General features: G+C 38.7%; 1 protein-coding gene across 1 annotated transcript in view; it reads right to left on the reverse strand.

Annotated features, from left to right (window-relative positions):
* The window catches only part of MYO3A (myosin IIIA), a 499,205-nt gene that overhangs the window by 447,602 nt on the left and 29,587 nt on the right, over window positions 1–22,016 (reverse strand). The window contains 4 exon segments of the mRNA XM_053715695.1: window positions 1,884–2,029; window positions 2,970–3,046; window positions 4,895–4,994; window positions 19,583–19,687. Coding sequence (XP_053571670.1) covers window positions 1,884–2,029; window positions 2,970–3,046; window positions 4,895–4,994; window positions 19,583–19,687 — 428 coding nt within the window.

A 22,016-nucleotide genomic window follows, 5' to 3' on the forward strand; every position in this document is an offset into this window, starting at 1 on the left:
AAAAATAAATATTAGTAATTCAAATACAGAAAATGTAATAAAATAATACACAATGCTAAATAGTTTGCAATAATACTTACATGAAAAATATCTTTCAATTATTTCCAATTGATTTTGTACACCTGCCCTTGTAGTGTGTCTGCCTATAATGTCTTGAGGGATAAAAGTGTCATCTGTGGGATCATTAGGACACTCCTCCTCTAAATTGCCTTGGGAAATTGCATGCATGCAACTAGAATTATATCATTACATTTTTCTGGCGAATATTGAAGTGCTCCTCCAGACCTATCCAAAACTCTGAAACGCATTTTTAAAACCCCAAAAGTTCTTTCGATAGCACTTTTTGTGCTACGGTGGGATTCATTAAATTTAATTTCTCCTCGGGTATGAGGCATTGGGACAGGTGTCAACAGCCAAGTTCGGCACGGATAACCACTATCACCTATTTTTTAAAATGAAAAATTGATTAGAGATTATAAATAAGTTAAACATTACAATTAATCATAATTCATATATATATTTATGACATGTGATATGTAAAATTAATGTATAAAGTACAAATCCCAATAATTTTTTTTTTTTTTACAGAGAACTGATTGCATTATAATTAGATTATATTAAAATAAATTCATATTTACCTAATAGCCAACCGTGTGGCATGTTGCCCTGTTCAAAAGCTGAAAATAATGCAGATTGTTTCAGGTTGTGGAAATCATGACATGATCCAGGAAATCCAGATCGAACAGCCCAAATTCTAAGGTTTGCATCACACACAGCCTGTATGTTTAGGGAATGAAAGCTTTTCCTGTTCCTATATTGCTCCTCCCTTAGGGATGGTGGTCTAAGAGCAATATGGGTGCAATCTATAGCACCAAGAACATTGGGAATACCGGCTACTTGGTAAAAGGTGGACTTCACTGTATGCCATTCATACACATTCCTAGGAACATAAATAAATTTGGAAAGATGCTTTAGAATTGCTTTTAAAACGATAGTTAAATGGCGGCAAAATGAAGGCTGACTCATGCCCACAACATCACTGGATACAGCCTGAAAAGATCCGGTTGCCAAAAAATGCAAAACTGCGAGTAATTTCAAAAGTCCAAGTATTGCCCTTGTTCTTCTGGTTCGGGGATCAAAGTCATTTTTAATCAGAGAATATAGATTCAGTATGCTTTCTCGGTTTATCCTGAATTTGTGCTTAATTTCGCGATCGGATAATGCCTCAAGTCCACAACGGGGCCAAAACAATCTAGGAACTCTTTGCCGTCTCCGGAATATATTTTGATCATTTTCACGATTTTCCTGGGACTGAGCAAGAGAAATAGCGGCCAAAATAAAAAAAAACTCCATCTTCTATGAAGAAAATATGGGAGTAAATTCAAAGTTCTCCTACTTGGTTATGGAGTATTTTCACGGTCGGATTTATAGGAGAATTATAGGTTCTCCTTTGGCACAAAATAATGACAAATATGATTTTCGGCGATTCATTGGGAGTATTTCTAAAAATATGACTGAAATACATTGTTTTTTGGCTGTATTTGGCGCACCTGTGCGCCTTGGCGAGAGCGAAAAACTGGTCGCATTTTTAGGTCGTATTACAGCTTTTTTTGGGCATAAAATGTGTTGATAAATCGGAGAATAAATCCGACAGAGTAATTATAGGCGCAAAAGTAGGAGAATTATGATGAAAAATAGAGCCCTATATGTACCATAAAACTAAAGCCTCATCTAACTTAACATGATACATTTATACAAATTTTTTAATTATAAAAGTCTCCATAAAAATATGTATTTGTTATTATAATTTACAGCTTCTCATCACATATTTGTTTGTTAAGGATTACAACTAAAAATAAAACTCACTGAAATTGGTGCTTTACCTTGGTATTTTAAAAAGAGCCCTCATAGGATGCAAGTCGGCCAGAGGAGGATCGCCATCTCCTAGCTCAATAGCTGTAATTCCCAAAGACCAGACATCACATCTTCCATCATATGTGGTATCCACTTGTTGCTCACAAGCAATCACCTGACAAAAAGATAGAGACTTGTGCACATGGAAGACTTTAGCTTCATATTTTAGAATTGGCAACAAAATAGAAATAGTGCAAAATGCCTAAATATTTATGTAATATAATATCAAATAATGGTCCCAAAGATATTTTTTTTTTTAAGTAGGTATCAGAAATGTATCACTGCATTACAAAAGATCTGCATATAAAATAAATTTCTAAAAAGACATTTATAACTGCCTTTTTCTGAGAAAAATGTGTATTGTCCAGGGGCGCAACCCTTGAAAAGCAACTTCAGTGTTATTTATTATGGGCAGTTAGTGACAGATATAAATGGCATCCAGTATATATATATACAGTATATATATATATATATATATATATATATATATATATATATATATATATATATATATATACAGGCGTACCTCAGAGATATTGAGGGTTCAGTTCCAGACCACTGCAATAAATTGAATATAGCAATAAAGGTACACTAATATTTTTTGTTTCCTGGTGCATATAAAGTTATATTTACACTATACTGTAGTCTATTAAGTGTGCAATAGCATTATGTCTAAAAAAAAACCAATGTGCAGACCTTAATTAAAAAACACTTTATTGCTAAAAAATGCTAACCATCATCTGAGCCTTCAGTAAGTCATAATCTTTTTGCTGGTGGTATATATGTGTATTCATGAGTATTTATGTGTTTATATGTGTATATAAGTTGGATTAATGGTGCCAATAGACTTATTAGACACAGGATTTCACAAACCGTCTATATCTGCGAAGGGCAAAAAAGATAAGCACAATAAAATGAGGTATGCCTGTATATAGTAAATGGGAAACGATATCAGGCTTATTTTTTACAGTATCCTAACTGACTATATAAAGTCCCACATTAACTGTGGTCCCCTCAAAAAAGCATAGGAAAAAAATAACTGAAAAACATATTACCTCAGGGGCCATCCAGAATGGTGTGCCAACAGATGTATTTCGATCGAGGCGCGTGTTTGTTAACTGGGCTGATACACCTGCATTAATTAAATAAATTAATTATTTTGCTAGATAATTTGAATTCCTGTTGTTATAGTGGCACTAATCTAACCAATATTTAAATATACATGGAAGGAAATTATAAAAGTATTTTCTGCTGAGCAATAGTATTACACATGGCCTTATTTATCAGAGCACCTATCACCCATCAATAGAGCAGTCATATGTTATTTACATAAGGAAAGCATAAAAAAAGTATATTTAGGATCCTGCCTTTATGAATATATCTAATATCTATTGTTGGGTCTTTGAATATCTGTCCTGGAACAAATCTCATCATATTCATTCTAGGAACTAAACTGAGTAAACAAGATTTATGCTTTTTTTCCATTATGAGCAGAACTGAAATACAAAAGAGTAATTCTCCTTTCTTTAAAAAAAAAATAAAGAAGCTGTTTCTAAAGCCAGGCGTTCAGAAGAAAATACACATGTAATAGAAACCATAAATTATAGCCAAATCACCCTTATTTGGAACTCAGAGATAATGTCAAGGAGAAACACTGACTCTTAGCTACAGTGTAATGGATGGTGCATCTTGCTCACACAGAAATATTTTCAAAAGACTGACCACAGGGAACAAAGACTTTACAAATAAAATCCATAATTATTAAAGTATTTGTGTGTAAAGTATCAAAGAAAAAAACAACTCATGCCAATATGGAAATCATAGCAAACATAACATTGTTTAAATGACAATTATAACACTTGCTTTTTAAATAGATTGCTACTTTTCCTGGATTGATCTAAATTCAATATCCCTTTTAGCACCTCACTGTTTTCTTCTTTCAGTGTCCAACAACTGCCACTTGCTTGTTTTCTTCAAAGTATCAGCAGTGGACAGTATAGCCAATAAGAAACTATATCTCTTGCCCCATACACTCTAAGTAAAGCGTGCTCCTGCAACCCTGCACTACAGTCTAAGCAAACTGTCCGGAGTGTGAGATACATTGTGCAGATATCATGACAATCCAGGCAAGAAGCTGTAAGTTTTACACAAAAGAGTGTGCAAAGTTTTGTAGGTTAGAAGGGCCTCATAATAGATATGCTCCCACAGCTCTGCATTAAAATATAGGGACCCAAAAATCCGCCAGCATGGAGAAAAATCCCACAAAATCTTTGTTTTCTTAGCATTAGATTGTAATGCATGTGTCTCTTCTTCACACCCAGTACCCTACATAGCAAGATAAGCAACTATCAAGCTTAAAGGGGCAATTTTTCCCCTTTAATTTGTTCCCAATTATCCATTTTACCTGCTGGAGTGTATTAAATTGTTTACAAGCAGCTTGTTTATCCTTATTTCAGCATATGATATAGCTTTATTTAGCCTGTGGTATCCCTACCTATACTGAAAGTTTCAGGACATTTATCGATGTGCAGCGGACATGATCTGCAATGTCAGATCATGTCCGCTCGCACTTTCTTAAACAGGTCCCAATATGTTGACGATGATAGGCTCATGTGTTTAAATGTTGTTACTTTTTTTTTTTACTTAACTCACAGGTTGAAAATAGAATTTTACCTTTAAGAGCCAGTAATAATAAGTAGTCATTTTAAAGGACCCAGACAACTATAGTGTCAATAGACATGAAGACCTATCCACAAATGAAGAAGTCAGAAATAACATTCAATGAGTCAAAGTTATCTGGCTAATTGGAACTTGCCAGGGTCTGACAACTAATAATCTTTTAGAAATCTTTTATTACTCTTCTCAAAGTACTACTTTCTATACATTGTAACCATTTGACAAACTGCAGGAGGTACCAATACATTATATTTTGCTATATTTGTAGTACAAAATATATATATATTACACAATATAGTCTTACCAAAGTCAACCAGCTTGACACCTCCATCAGTAGTCAGTAGGATGTTGTTCCCTTTCACATCACGATGAATTGTTTTATGATTATGAAGATGCTGAAGTCCCTAAGGGCAATATGTTAATAAATATTAGACCATTTTATTTTTCATTATATTATGGTGAAATTAAAATAACTGTATTTTCTTACAAACAAGTTGCTGAGAAAGTTTGATTTTATTTGAGTCATTTCATAAAAATAAAAAAAAATGCTATATTTTTATTTGAATTAGAAATCAAACTATTTACTACAATAAAAAAGAATGATCTAGTATTGTTCAAACAGAATAGTAAAAATGTATTTATAAGTGTGACCAGTTGGTTTCATGGAAACAGGAGGGATTACAGTAAGCTTGACTGACCTTGATTAAAACATTTTTTATTTTATTTTAATAATTATAGCTATTAAAAGTAAAAAAAAAATGCTTTTATGGTTGGGATTAGCTGTGCATAAGCATAGACTTCCTTTTATGTTTAAGTTTAATTGATCAGCTTTAACTTGACCCTTTTTATTAAAAAATAGGTTTAACGTACTTTAAAGTTGCTTTTTCAGATGCAACACTTATTCATATTGCACCCATAAAAGGGACATGAAACTCAAACATTTTATTTTACAATTCAGATAGAACTCACAATTTAAAAAAAAGTTTCCAATGTACTTCTATTATCAGATTTGCTTTGTTCTGTTTTAGTGATGTCGCGAACATAAAAATTTGGGTTTGCGAACAGCGAACGCGAACTTCCGCAAAAGTTCGCGAACGGGCGAACCAGGCGAACCGCCATAGACTTCAATAGGCAGGTGAATTTTAAAACCCACAGGGACTCTTTCTGGCCACAATAGTGATGGAAAAGTTGTTTCAAGGGGACTAACACCTGGACTGTGGCGTGCCGGAGGGGGATCCATGGCAAAACTCCCATGGAAAATTACATAGTTGATGCAGAGTCTGGTTTTAATCCATAAAGGGCCTAAATCACCTAACATTCCTAAATTGTTTGAAATAACGTGCTTTAAAACATCAGGTATGATGTTGTATCGCTCAGGTAGTGTAAGGGTTACGCCCGCTTCACAGTGCGCAGTGTAGGTGATATACCTGCCCTGACCATGCTTTGCAGATCAGGTATCAGTGGTCAGATGGACCCTTGTCCCAACACTGTGTGCCAGACATGCCATTATAGCAGACTTATATGGCTTTGGCGTTGCTTTTTGGTAATTAGAAGGCTGCTAAATGCCACTGCGCACCACACGTGTTTTATGCCCAGCAGTGAAGGGGTTAATTAGGGAGCATGTAGGGAGCTTGTAGAGTTAATTTTAGCTTAAGTGTACTGTAGTAGAAAACCCAAAGTATTGATCTAGGCCCATTTTGGTATATTTAATGCCACCATTTCACTGCCAAATGCGATCAAATAAAAAAAAATTGTTCACTTTTTCACAAACTTTAGGTTTCTCACAGAAATTATTTACAAACAACTTATGCAATTATGGCATAAATGTTTGTAAATGCTTCTCTGGGATCCCCTTTGTTCAGAAATAGCAGACTTATATGGCTTTGGCGTTGCTTTTTGGTAATTAGAAGGCTGCTAAATGCCACTGCGCACCACACGTGTTTTATGCCCAGCAGTGAAGGGGTTAATTAGGGAGCATGTAGGCAGCTTGTAGAGTTAATTTTAGCTTAAGTGTGGTGTAGTAGACAACCCAAAGTATTGATCTAGGCCCATTTTGGTATATTTCATGCCACCATTTCACCGCCAAATGCGATCAAATTTAAAAAAAACTTAAATTTTTTCACAATTTTAGGTTTCTCACTGAAATTATTTACAAACAGCTTGTGCAATTATGGCACAAATGGTTGTAAATGCTTCTCTGGGATCCCCTTTGTTCAGAAATAGGAGACATATATGACTTTGGCTTTGCTTTCTGGTAATTAGAAGGCCGCTAAATGCTGGTGCGCATCACACGTGTATTATGGCTAGCAGTGAAGGGGTTAATTAGGTAGTTTGTAGGGAGCTTGCAGGGTTAATTTTAGCTTTAGTGTAGAGATCAGCCTCCCACCTGACACATCAGACCCCCTGATCCCTCCCAAACAGCTCCCTTCCCTCCCCCACCCCACAATTGTCCCAGCCATCTTAAGTACTGGCAGAAAGTCTGCCAGTACTAAAATAAAAGGTTTTTACATTTTTTATTATTTTTTTTTTAGCATATTTACATATGATGTGGTGTAGCATCCCCCCTTAGCCCCAACCTCCCTGATCCCCCCCAAAACAGCTCTCTAACCCTTCCCATCTGCCTTATTGGCGGCCATCTTGGGTACTGGCAGCTGTCTGCTATTATTTCACAGTCAAAAAAGTGTTGTGTTTTTTAAATGTACACTACTGTTACACCAGATATAGTGGCACTGGGCAAGTGGGCACAGTATACGCTGTGAGCCTGACACACACGCTGGCAAGCAGGCAACTGCAATTAGATTACACAGGAAAAAAAAAAAGCAGACTGATGTTCTAGCCCTAAAAAGGGCTTTTTGGGGTGCTGTCCTTACAGTAGAGATCAGATGAGTCCTTCAGGACTGTAGTGGACACTGAATACACTAGCCTAGCTATCAATTTCCCTATTAAATCAGCAGCAGCTATACTGTCCCTCCTCTCACTAAGAATGCAGCTTCAGAATGAATCTAAAATGGATGCTGTCCAGGAGGTGGGAGGGTCTGGGAGGGAGGGTCTACTGCTGAATGGCTGGAATGTGTCTTCTGACTGTGAGGTACAGGGTCAAAGTTAACTCAATGATGAGGAATAGGGGGCGGACCGAACATTGCATATGTTCGCCGTCCGCAGTGAACGCGAACATGCTATGCTCACCGGGAACTATTCGCCGGCGAACTATTCACGACATAACTATTCTGTTTGTATCCTTTGTTGAGTGAGCAGCAGTGCACTACTGGGAGGTAACTGAACACATCAGGTACACCACTGGCAAGAGGCATCTATGTGCAGCTACCAATCAACAGCTAGCTCCCAGTATTGCTTTGCTGCTTCTGAGCCTACCTAGGTATCCTTTTCAACAAAGGATAGCAAACAAACAAAGCAAACTAGATAATAGAAGAAAATTGGAAAGTTGTTTAACATTGCATGCTCTATTTGAACCATACAAAAAAAAATATTTTAACCATTGTTTATCACATATTTTCTTGTTTGGAATCCTCAAGAAAACTCAAGACTCAAGGGGACATTGGGGTAGCGTATTTGACCCAAGCTAGGGTCATAATGCTAGGGGTAAGTAGTACTAGAGTTTTTAGTGGAGAGTGGTGGCTTTTGGAGCAGAAGCAGAATCAGTGTGAATTCTCCAAATGAGCTGCTCACACACCATTTGCTGCCATCTCAAAAAAAGCTTTTGTTGAAGAGCTTTTATACTTTCATAGAGAGAGTGGTAGAAAGAATTTCATTGTGGAGCAGAATGGGTCACTGTACAATTTCTGTGATTTTGCATCTTTCTCTGATGAAGTGTGCTTCATGCTGACAAGGTTTGCACAGTATTTTAACTTTCCAAAATGGCTCAACCCAGATTCTGAGACAGGACCTCACTATTGAGTGTGGCAAGAGACTTCAAGATCAACTGCAAGACAGGACTGAGAGTCAGTAAACCAATGTCTATTGGACTTTGTTACTGGTAAAAGACTTTAGTGATTTGCATAAAGCCTTTTCTGTGATCTTTAGTCTGAACTACTAGTGGGCTACCAACTAGAGTGAACTACCCACTCAGCTAGTGGGCTTAGCACTGGCACTAAATGTGTGTAACTTAAAATTCTACACCAGGTCTGGGCTTCTCTAAACATTTTTCCATTGCAGAGCTCACAATTTTTTTAAAGTACTGAAAGGCATTTTAAAATACCGAAAACACTTATTAATTACCCTATTAAAAAAAAATAGATACTATATGCTAAAAATAGGGTAATCTGATTTGTTTCGCTCACCAAATCGGGTTCCTTTTCCAGGGAACTTTATTACTTTTTAATGGGAGGTATCTCGCAACTCACAGGGGCAGCCCCTTATTTTAAAAGAATTTCTTGAGGACAGTCCTTGTGTCAGGGTACCAGACAGAGATGTAAAATGCTAAATTAATCACACCTTTAGAAATTATAACAAGTCCAACAGCCAAATGACAAGCCAGGAATCAAAGCCAGAGCAGATAGACAGACTAGTCAGGTTAGGAAACGAAGCGAGTAATCCGATGAGCCGGGGGTCATGAAAATGAAGATCAGCGAAGTCAGGGACTAGCCAAGGATCAGGAAACAGAAGGGATGTCAAACAAGCCAGGATATAAACTAGGACAGGAACACAAGAACTCAACAAGGGCTTCATTGTTCAAACCTACCTCTGCTGCAAGTGTACATAACTCAATGGCATACTGGGCTACAGATCTCATACCTTGCTGAATGGACATGAGTTGTTTGACAGCTGGAAAAATCAAATACCCTCCAAAAGGAGGCCACAAATTTAGGGTAATTATATATCAGAGGTTTATTAGTATCCCACAAAGGATTAGCCCAAGCAAGAGCCGTGTCAGAGAGTAATGAGATGAGAAATCCCACCTTAGCTCTGTCAGAGGGAAACCCCTGAGGTAACATCTCAAAGTATATGCCCACATGGTTAAAACAACCTCTACACTGAAAATATTGTCTCTATATTGCTGGGATAGAGGTGCAGAACTAGACATGCTCCTGGTAGGACTAGGTGCAGCAGCGGAAATAGAAGCAGGAGCAGCTATAGGTTATGGGGCACTCTGATCCAAGTGTGCAGTGCGAGTCAGACGGGTTTGCAGGGCTAGTGCAAATTGTTCCATGCAGTGATCCTGTTCCTCCATCCTGGAAATGATGGTGGGTAAAGGTGGATTATTAGCACCATCAGGATTCATGGCCCTTGGTTAATGTCAAGGTACCAGGAACCAGACAGAGACATAAAATGCTAAATTAATCACACCTTTAATAAAAAAATAACAAAAAATTATAATGAGTCCAAAAGCCAAATGACAAGCCAGGAGTCAAAGCAAGAGCAGATAGTGAGACGAGCCGGGTTAAGAACCAAAGCGAGCAGTCGGACGAGTGGGGGTCAGGAATAAGAAGAACAGCGAAGTCAGGAACTAGCCAGGGACCAGGAACCAGTAGTGACATCAAACAAACCAGGTTATACACAGAGACAGGAACACAGGAACTCACAGAGAGATCGGAGACAAGGCAAAGGAAATGGCAAACAGGACTGAGGCAGTTAAATAGGGAGTGATGACATCATCATTCTGTGACTGCAACCTGTCTCTCTCTGATGATGTTCTCCAGTTTGGCCATAAGAGGGAGCCTGTGAGTGGTGAGCAATGTTACACACTCTGCTACAGGCAAGAGAAAAGACAGTCAAAATGGCAGCCAAGATAAAAAGCAGCAAATAACTATTGAAATCAGGGAGAAACCCTGACACCTTGTGACTGTCAGTGTGGTTTCTCACGGTTCATCTGGTGAATGTTAGATAGTCAGGTCTTGTGTGTCTTGCAGAGGGGTGTTCTTTGCATTTAAAGGGACAGTCTACAATATAATTTATATTGTTTTAAAAGATAGATGATCCCTTTATTACCCATTCCCCAGTTTTGCATAACCAACACAGTTATAATAATACACTTTTTACCTCTGTGATTACCTTGTATCTAAGAATCTTCTGACAGCCCCCTGATGCCATGACTTTTTTTGACTTGCATTTTAGCCAATTAGTGCTGTGTTGTGCTGAATCTTAAATAACTGCCTGGGAGTGAACACAATGTTATCTATAGGGCTCACATGAACTAGCAGGCTGTCTGCAGTGGCTTAGAAATAGGCAGAAATTTAGAGGTTTAAATGTTATAAAGTGTATTAACCCCTTAACGACACGCGTCGTACAGGGTACGTCTTGCACAAACTGGTCTTTAAAGACCAGCGACGTACCCTGTACGACGTTGGGGTTGAAAGCGGCTGGAAGCGATCCTGATCACTTCCAGCCACTTTCCGGTTATTGTAGTGATGCCTCGATATTGAGGCATCACTGCAATAACATTTTTCCCCATACGATGCAGAGAGAGCCACTCTGTGGCCCTCTCTGCACCGGACATCGATGCCGCGATCGTTGGTGGGTGGGAGAAGACGTGGGAGGCGGGTGGGCGGCGATCGATGGCTTACCGGTGGGCGGGATCGTGGGCGGGATTGCTGGGGGGGTTGAAAGCGGCTGGAAGCGATCCTGATCACTTCCAGCCACTTTCCGGTTATTGTAGTGATGCCTCGATATTGAGGCATCACTGCAATAACATTTTTCCCCATACGATGCAGAGAGAGCCACTCTGTGGCCCTCTCTGCACCGGACATCGATGCCGCGATCGTTGGTGGGTGGGAGAAGACGTGGGAGGTGGGTGGGCGGCGATCGATGGCTTACCGGTGGGCGGGATCGTGGGCGGGATTGCTGGGGGGCGCGCACGGTCGCGTGCGCGTGCACAGGGGAGGCGGGCGGGCGCGTGCACGGGGAGGGAGCGGGTGGGAACCGTTACACTATGGAACAGTGTGGTTTCTATTTAGAGGGAGAGAGGGGGAATAAATATGTTAATCAAAGTGATCTGGGAGGGGGTGGGGGTTTAGTCTTGGGGGGGGAAGCTACACTACAGAAAAAGTGGGGAAAAAATAAAAAAATATACATTTTTTTTGTAAACTGGGTACTGGCAGACAGCTGCCAGTACCCAAGATGGCTCCCAATAATGTAGAGGGGGAGGGTTAGAGAGCTGTTTGGGGGGGGGGGGTCAGGGAGGTTTGGGGCTAAGAGGGATCCTACACAGCAGCATATGTAAATATGCTCCCCAAAAAAAAAAAAGAAAAAAAAAAGATACCTTTTATTTTAGTACTGGCAGACTTTCTGCCAGTACTTAAGATGGCGGGGACAATTGTGGGGTGGGGGAGGGAAGAGAGCTGTTTGGGAGGGATCAGGGGGTCTGATGTGTCAGGTGGGAGGCTGATCTCTACACTAAAGCTAAAATTAACCCTGCAAGCTCCCTACAAGATCCCTAATTAAGCCCTTCACTGCTAGCCATAATACACGTGTGATGTGCAGCGGCATTTAGCAGCCTTATAATTACCAAAAAGCATTGCCAAAGCCATATATGTCTGCTATTTCTGAACAAAGGGGATACCAGAGAAGCATTTACAACCATTTGTGCCATAATTGCACAAGCTGTTTGTAAATAATTTCAGTGAGAAACCTAAAATTGCGGAAAAAATTACGTTTTTTTTAATTTGATCGCATTTGGCGGTGAAATGGTGGCATTAAATATACCAAAATGGGCCTAAATCAATACTTTGGGTTGTCTACTACACTACACTAAAGCTAAAATTAACTCTACAAGCTCCCTACATGCTCCCTAATTAACCCCTTCACTGCTGGGCATAAAACACGTGTGGTGCGCAGTGGCATTTAGCAGCCTTCTAATTACCAAAAAGCAACGCCAAAGCCATATAAGTCTGCTATTTCTGAACAAAGGGGATCCCAGAGAAGCACTTACAACCATTTATGGCATAATTGCACAAGTTGTTTGTAAATAATTTCTTTGAGAAACCTAAAGTTTGTGAAAACATTTGTGCAAAAGTGAACTTTTTTTTTTATTTGATCGCATTTGGCGGTGAAATGGTGGCATGAAATATACCAAAATGGGCCTAGATCAATACTTTGGGATGTCTTCTAAAAAAAAAATATATACATGTCAAGGGATATTTAGGTATTCCTGACAGATATCAGGGTTCCAATGTAACTAGCGCTCATTTTGAAAAAAAGTGGTTTTGAAATAGCAAAGTGCTACTTGTATTTATTGCCCTATAACTTGCAAATAAAGAAAAGAACATGTTAACATTGGGTATTTCTAAATTCAGGACAAATTTTAGAAACTATTTAGCATGGTTGTTTTTTGGTGGTTGTAGATGTGTAACAGATTTTGGGGGTCAAAGTTAGAAAAAGTGTGTTTTTTTCCATTTTTTCCTCATATTTTATAATATTTTTAATAGTAAATTATAAAATATGATGAGAATAATGGTATCTTTAGAAAGTCCATTTAGTGGCGAGAAAAACGGTATATAATATGTGTGGGTACAGTAAATGAGTAAGAGGAAAATTACAGCTAAACACAAACACCGCAGAAATTTAAAAATAGCCCTGGACCTTAAGGGAAAGATATTGAAAAATGGCCTTGTCCTTAAGGGGTTAATATAACAATGTTGGGGAATGTGTATTAAAGGCATTATCTATCTTTTTAAACAAAACCAATTTTAGTGTAGTTTGTCCCTTTAAGTAAAATCAGAATTTAAAATATCACATAAAAGGCCAGATTACAAGTGGAGCGCTATGTAACGCTTCTGCTCGAGCGTTAACTGCACTAGTATGGTCAGTTCTTGAGCCTTTAACATCCTATAAACAGGCAATACTTAGGATGCTAAAATTACTTGCTGCTCTACACAGGATCTTTCCAGACTGTGTTCAGTGTGGTTATTGGAATGAACCAGCCAACATTTTCCCATCATCTAAAGACAGTGTTGAATGCCCTTTTTTTCAATCTTAACACGCTATGTATGTTTGCCAAGCACACAGAAAGAATGGCCTTCTGTCAAATCAAATTTGCTGGTGTTCCCAAGATGCTTGGTGCAAATGGTTGCACTCATATAGCTGTTAAACCAGCTCATGAAAGGGAAGAAATATGTCAGAATAGAAAATCCTACCACTCACTGAATGTCCAGATGGTATGTGACCCAATGATGAAGATCATTAGTATTTATTCCAACTTTCCTGGGTCATGCCATGATTTATATATATTTTGGCAGTCCAGTACTGTGTGCAGATTTTTTATCACTAGCAATCTTGACTTTGGTGATGTACTTAATATCTTTGAAATGTTTTTTTACAATGTTTAACATCCTTCTCGCAAAGGTCCCTGAGTGCTCACATTCGCCTAGATTAAGAGTTTTGCGCTAAACAGGGTGCAAAACCAACGCCAAAAAAATTGTGTTATTTTACTCTCCATAGTGCTGCCATTACGATTTACTGAAAAGCCTCCTTCTGCATGCGATATGGTGGCGTTAAGCTCCATACCGCACAAAAGCCAAGGGTTGATTTGACCTTTCTTGCGCACACTTTCCCCCATAGACATCAATGGGGAGAGAGTGTTAGAAAAAACCACTGAAGTGCGGAATGAAAAATCTCTGTAACGCAACCCCATTGAAACATTACATTTAAACCTAACACCCTAACATAAACCCAAAGTCTTAACACCCCTAATCCGCCACCGCTGAACCTAAATAAAATAAAAATCCTAACACTAAGCCCCAAATAGGTACTCACCGTTCCTGAAGTACGGCGGAGGTCTTCTTCCAGATGTCTCCATCATCTTCTATCTTCATCCGGAGCGAAGGCGGCGTGGAGCAAAGGTATGGAGCTGCCTTCCCTGATGTGTGGATCCTCAGTGATGGTCCTCAATGGTGGCGGTTCTCAGCGGCGGCAGTAGTCCTCGACGGCATGGAGGCTCCTCTTCATCCAATGTCCATTGTACACTAAAGATTGAATGCAAGGTACCACAATCAATTTGGGGTACCGTGCATTCCTATTGGCTGAAATTTTGAAATCAGCCAATAGGATGAGAGCTACTGAAATCTTATTGGCTGTTCAAATCAGCCAATAAGATTTCAGTAGCTCTCATCCTATTGGCTGATTTCAAAATTTTAGCCAATAGGAATGCAAGGTACCCCAATAAATATGAGGTACCTTGCATTCAATCTTCAGTGTGCAATGTACAATCGCATGCTGAGGACCGTCGCCGTTGAGGACAGCCGCTGAGGATCCACGCATCGGGGAAGCCAGCTCTGCACCTCCGTGCCGCCTTCACTCCAGATGAAGACAGAAGATGATGGAGCCACCTGGAAGAAGACCTTCTCCGCTGGACTTCAGGAACAGTGAGTACCTATTTGGGGCTTAGTGTTAGGATTTTTTTTTTTTTTTTTTTTTTTTTTATTTTTTTAAGATTAGGGATTTAATGGGCTGGAAAAGAGCTGATTGCCTTTTTAAAGGCAGTAAAAAAGCTGATTGCCCTTTTAAGGGCAATGCCCATAGAAATGTCCCTTATGGGGCAATGGGTACTTTAGGTTTATTTAGTGTTAGTTTTTTTTTTTTTTTTTGGGGGGGTTTGGTGGGTAGGGGGTTTTACTGTTAGGGGGATTTAGTCATTTTTAAATGTAAAAGAGCTGTTTAACTTAGGGCAATGCCCTACAAAAGACCCTTTTAAGGGCTATTGGTAGTTTAGTTTAGGGGGTGTTTTTATTTTGGGGGGGTTATTTTCATAGGGATTAGGTTTATTTATTTTTATTTTTGATAATTTTGTTTATTTTTTTCTGTAATTTTAGAGTTTATTATTTTTTGTTATTTTGGATTATTTTTTTGTAATTTAATGTTAGGTTTTATTTAAGTGTAACTTAGTATTGGGATTAATTTAGGGGGTGTTAGGTTAGGGGGCTTAGTAATTAAATTAGTTATTTGCGTTGTGGGGGGGTTGGCAGTTTAGGAGTTAATAGATTAATTAGTTTTATTGCGATGTGGGGGTTGGCGGTTTAGAGGTTAATGGGTTAATTAGGTTTATTTTTGATGTGGGGGGGTGTCAGTTTAGGGGTGAATAGGTTTTGGTTGATTGTGATGTGAGGGGTTGGTGGTTAAGGGGTTAATATTTGAATTATGTTATTTGTGGATTAGGGGCTAATTAATTTATTATTTTGCGACCTGGGGGTTTGTGGTTTAGGTGTTTGTTAATACTTTGTGCGGGAGGTTAGGTTTTTTTAGTTATACTTCGTCCGGGCGGTTACGTGTTTTTTATTTATTTCTTGCGGTGGTTACATGTTTTTTCAATATCTTGTGCGGTTGCATGTTTTTTTTTGTTGTTGTTTTTTTTAAGGCTTTGAGTTTGCCTACGCTGCATCCAGGTGGATTCTGAAAATGGCAGGGTGGTGAAAGAATCCATTCTTTCACCACCTTGCCATTTTCGGAATCCACAGGGATGCAGCTTTGCTGCATTCAAGTGGATTGTTATGGCTGCTCGTGCAGCCAACATTCTTTTGGCTGCCTCGCGCAGCCAACATTCTTTTGAGGATGCGTGCGCGACTGGCGACCTCAACGGACACGTTACAAACGCGATTATAGTATAGATAGTTACACTCATTAACACCATCTAATAAAAGTTATTTTAAAAAAAATTGCACAAAAAAGTTATAAGGTTCAAAGATATGAGGTCTCAGGTGTTATAGAAAAAAAGCAGGCAAAGGGCTTTAACATAGAGATACATACATACTGTATATCTAAAGAGGGATGTGTATGTATATACTGTATATATATATATATATATATATATATATATATATATATATATATATATATATATATATATATACTAGTCCTAAAGCCCGTGTACACGGGCCAATTTTTTAGGTACCGCGGTTCCAACCCTTGCTCCCTCTCTCTCCCCCTCTCTTTTGCGCTCTCTCCCCCCCTCTCTTTTGAGTTCTCTCTCTCCCCCTTATTTTGCACTCTCCCCCTCTTTTGCTCTCTCTCTCTCCCCTTTTTTGCTCTCTCTCTCCCCTCTTGTGCTCTCTCTCCCCCCCCTTTTGCTCTCTCTCTCCCACCTCTTTTGCTCTCTCTCCCCTCTTTTGCTCGCTCTCTCTCTTCCCCCCCTCATCTGCTCTCTCCCCCCTCTTGCTCTCTCTCCCCTCTTTTGCTCTCTCTCCCCTATTTTGCTCTCTCCCCCCTCTTTTGCTCTCTCTCTCCCCCCCTCTTTTACTCTCTCTCTCCCCCCTCTTTTGCGCTCTCTCTCCCCCCCTCTCTTTTGCTCTCTCTCCCCCTCTCTTTTGCTCTCTCTCCCCCCTCTCTTTTGCTCTCTCTTCCCCTCTCTTTTGCTCTCTCTCTCCCCCCTTTTGCACTCTCTCTTCCAATCTTTTGCGCTCTCTCCCCCTTCTCTTTTGCGCTCTCTCCCCCTCTCTTTTGCTCTCTCTCTCCCCCTCTTTTGCACTCTCTCCCCCTTCTCTTTTGCGCTCTCTCCCCCTCTCTTTTGCGCTCTCTCTCCCCCCTCTCTTTTGAGCTCTCTCTCCCCCTCTTTTGTGCGCTCTCTCTCCCCCTCTCTTGCGCTCTCTCCCCCTCTCTTGCGCTCTCTCCCCCTCTCTTTTGCGCTCTCTCTCTCTCCCTCTTTTGCGCTCTCTCTCCCACCTCTCTTTTAAGCTCTCTCTCCCCCCTCTCTTTTGAGCTCTCTCTCTCCCCCCTCTCTTTGAGCTCTCTCTCTCCCCCCTCTCTTTTGAGCTCTCTCTCCCCCCTCTCTCTCCCCCTCTTTCTCTCCCACTCTCTTGCGCTCTCTCTCCCTCTTTTGCTCTTCCCCCCTCTTCTGCTCGCTTTTTTTCTAAATTCTTTCCTTCCTTCCTCTGGGTCTCTCCCGCCGGCCACGCCCTTCCAAGGCGCTCCCGCGAGGCCACGCCCCCATCACGGCATGCCCGACGCCGGTCACGCCCCCACCAGGCAGCTTCCGCAGTGTGCACTACTCTGCAGCTGAAGGCCAGGTGTGTTTGTCTCTACTGCGCATGACGGCTTCAGACAAACACACTTGGCCTTTTATAATAAAGGATATATATATATATGTGTGTGTGTGTCTACATATGTATTTATATGTGTATTTATGTATTTACTGACATATATACACACATAAACACATAAATGCATATGTACACATTTATGGACATATATATATTAGTGCTTGGAGCCCTTTGCAGTTAAGTAGATGATAACATGTAAAATCATAGTTATGCAATATTCATAATTAATAAAGTGTAATACTGTGTATTTACTGTAAATATTTCACATTCCAATGTTCTGCACATATCAGAATATGTTCTATGTATTTATAAATAGATATTCATATATATACTATATATATATATATATATATATATATATATATATATATATATATATATATATATATATAAATATAAATATGTAGGTATAGAAATATATGTTACCAAAATACCATCGGCTATATGAAGAAATATTTATTTATGAATAGAACATATTCTGTTATTTGAAGAACATTGGAATGTGAAATATTCATATTTTCATGTTGGGATAGCACAAATGAGCAAAAGTGCTGCCATATAGTACTGCAGACACGTGAACACTCCTGAACCTTTCTGCTTATAAACAAAGGATAACAAGAAAACAAAGAAAAGTTGATAATAGTAAATTGGAAATGTTATGCTCTATCTGATATATGAAAACAAAAATTAGGGTTTTGTGTCCCTTTAAATTATTTTCTTGATTTAATCCATTATAGAAGGAATTTGGTAAAGCTCTGCATCTTTATTCTGGGTGCCGCCATCTTGCTATGTGCATATTGTAGCTTCCTGTGACAAAAGTATTGCACTTCCACAAATGAGTGATGTTACTGGCTTTTTGACAGCTGTACCATCCACTTTGGATTATCTTGTATAGTAAAAACCAGAAAAGATACATTTTTGCATTTTCTTTACAGATATGGATATGTATGTACGTATGTGTGTGTGTGTATGTACATATATATTTACTCACATACATTTATACACATATAAACACATAAACAGACATATACATATATTTATATATATATATAAATAAAATATATATATATATATATATATATATATATATATATATATATATAATATATATATATAAATATATATAGTAGATGAATACATATAGGATCATATTTATGCAATGCTCTTATTTAATAAAGTGTTATACTGTGTATTTATTGTAAATATATATGATCATGTATATAAAGGTATAAATATATATTTGTGCAGAAATCCATCATAAATATCTCTTTAAGAATAGAATAAATTCTGCTATGTGCCGAACATTGCATTATGAATTATAATTTTTTTATATTGCGCTTTTAAATAACCGTGTTTGCGCTACGGGTTTTTTTCAACTTTTTTCAGCTCTATTGAAGTCTATGGGGGAATGAGATTATGTGTTCACGACTTCTCAAGGTCTATTTGTTACCGCAACTTTGCAAACACAAACTTTTTACTTTCAACTCGTAATGCAAGGGCAATTGGCAGAGTGAAACAAAATAATTCTAGCGGTTTTAATGCTTGAAGGCAAGTGCAATGTACCACTCCACTCGTAATCTAGCCCTTTAAAAGTTACATGACAAATATAAAAATGCTGTCAGGAATACTATAGAGAAACGCAGTGCTGCAAAATGTACAGACCTGGATCTGCGTAGTGCATGCTAAACTGAGGTGCATGATACAGCTTGAAATGAAGATATCAGTACCACTGATCTGCAGACATGCTCCCCTTCTGTCACAAAGAACATGAATAGCATGGCGCCATCCAGTGTCAAGATGCAGAACTTCAATAATCAGCACTTTTGAAGGGTTAAAATAACAGAATATCTTTAAAGAGAGCTGCAGGCACATGAGGAAATACAATGGCATCTTGAGCAGTTACCCTGCTACTGAAGTTATACCTAGTAGTAGTTTAATGTTCCTTTAATTTGATTCGGCGAATCTGCAACCTTGTGTGTAAATTAGCAGCATAGCCTTGATAGCCTTACCATAAGGGCTTCATGCAGAATGTAAGCAATAATGGATTCACCCATTCTTTCTCCTCTTTTCAGAAGTCCTTTTGCAAGATCGGTTACAGATCCTCCATTGCATAGCTACAGGAAGTGTAGACAAGATGAAGAGATGCTTAATTCTACCTTTAAATTAGAATTTTACAGGGCTCAGTCAAGATAACACAAACAAGATTCATTTAAATAGTATTACAAAGTGAAGCAATAAACCGGGCTAGCTTTTCTCATTAATTAAATAATTATTCAGGTATTTAACATTGTCTCTGTATAGTGTAATAAGTATTAGACGTTGTTGGTTCAAATTAATTTTAGCTAAAGGGAAATGCTTAAATGCGGAAGGGAAGTAGTAGGTGGCTTGTTGCACTGGTATTACAAGTCATCAGTTAAAGGGATATTAAACAGTTTCAAATTGTAATATAAAATGATAAATTGTATATATAAAAAAAACCTCTGCAATATACTTTCATTATTTATTGTCCTCATCTCCTGCAATTCTATTTCTAAAAGGAACACAAAAGCTCACCATTTCAGAATGGAAGTGCAGAACACTTATATTTCACACAGCCATTGGTTTCACACTATAGGGACCTATTTATAACTGTCCCTAATTGGCCACAGCAGAGAAGTTTACCCAAGTTACAACATGGCAGCTCCCATTTATTTGCATATGAAGAGAGAAGCGCTCTACCAGGAACGAACAACAGCTCATCAGCTAGTTCTATGGTAATTTACCACCCAGGAGAAGCCTCTTTTAGACCAGTGTGCTTTTCACAGAGGAAAACTTTCCTTAAGTATATCAGTCTGATCCTGCCAAGTAAGGTCAGTCCAGCCCCGAAATACCAGGCAATTCTCCTCTGAACAAGGAGCATGACAACCCCAGATGATCATTTCGGCCACCTATGGGCCTCGTCAGTGAGATGCAGCCACATTCCTCTAAGCACACTGGGCAAGGAGTCCACGTCTTGTTTCCCCCATCACCCATAGGGAGACTTCCCCAGGGTCATATTAATTTGCATACAAAGAGAGAAGTGCTCTTCCAGTAACGAACAACAGCTCATCAGCTAGTTCTTTGGCGATTTACCACCCGGAAGTAGCCTCTTTTAGACCAGTGTGCTTTTCACAGAGGAAAACTTTCCTGAAGTATATCAGTCTGATCCCGCCAAGTAAGGTCAGTCCAGCCCCGAAATACCAGGCAATTCTCCTCTGAACAAGGAACATGACAACCCCAGACGATCGTTTCGGCCTCCCATTTATTTATAGACACATGGGGGCCTGTTTATCAAAGCGTCAACTATGTTGCATTCGCCGGCATCAATACGCTCGCCAAACATCGCTGCCGCGGATCTGAATACAATCCCCTAATTTATCAAATAAGCCATCAAAAACACACGCGTCAAGTACAGTGCGAAGAGCATTGTACTGGTATTAACTAACAGTCATCGATGTTGCGGTTATTTCGTTTTTTCCCAACTTTATATATACCATTTCATTACTGTCCACGAACAAGCACATTTCTCTGAAGCTATATATATGTGTGTTATGTCAGAAATCTTTTGCAAACATATTTACATGCCCCTAAGACCTTTTTTTGCTCTAAACAATGTTGTCTGTCATATCTCTGTGTATTTATACCACTATATGTATATATTGTAAATGTATTATTATTCTGAGCAGGAATAATTGCGAATATAACATGTAATCAGAGTATCATATGTATTTATTTGCAATCAATGGATATTTTAAAGGGATAGGAAAGTAAAATTTGAATTTGCACGATTCAGATAGAGCATGTAATTTTATAACACTTTAAATTCACTTCTATTTTCAAATGTGCTTTGTTCTCTTGGTATCCCTTGTTGGAAAAGAATGCGCACATATCCTACTCTAGTGGGAGCTAGCTGCTAATTGATGCCTGCACACATTTGTCTTTTGTGATTGGCTAAATAGACATGTTCAGCTAGCTGCCAGTAATGCAATGTTGTTCCTTCAGCAAAGGATAGCAAGAGAATGAAGCAAATTTGATAATAGAAGTAAATTGGAAAGTTGTTTAAAATTGTATGTTCTATCCAAATCATTAAAGAATATTTTGGGGTTTCCTGTCCCTTTAAGAGCTGGGCCAGTTTTCTCTTTGCACCAGTCTAACCCCTCCTGATTGCAATCTATTTTTAAAAACCACCCCTACACAGGTGTTATAAGATGGACTGGCATATAAGATGGCATTTCTTACTGAAAAAGAAATTCAAGAGAAGGAATAAATACACTGAACATATCATGACAGTAAAGAGGTGATTTTAATTTCTGCTTTATCTGAATCATGACAGTTTAATGTTATGTGGGCTATCCCTTTGAGCAATCAGCTTAAGATTCTATTGAATCAAACATCAATTCGAATTTTAAAAACCTTGTCTAAAAT

Source organism: Bombina bombina, chromosome 5, assembly GCF_027579735.1.
Source record: "Bombina bombina isolate aBomBom1 chromosome 5, aBomBom1.pri, whole genome shotgun sequence".
Classification (NCBI taxonomy): domain Eukaryota; kingdom Metazoa; phylum Chordata; class Amphibia; order Anura; family Bombinatoridae; genus Bombina; species Bombina bombina.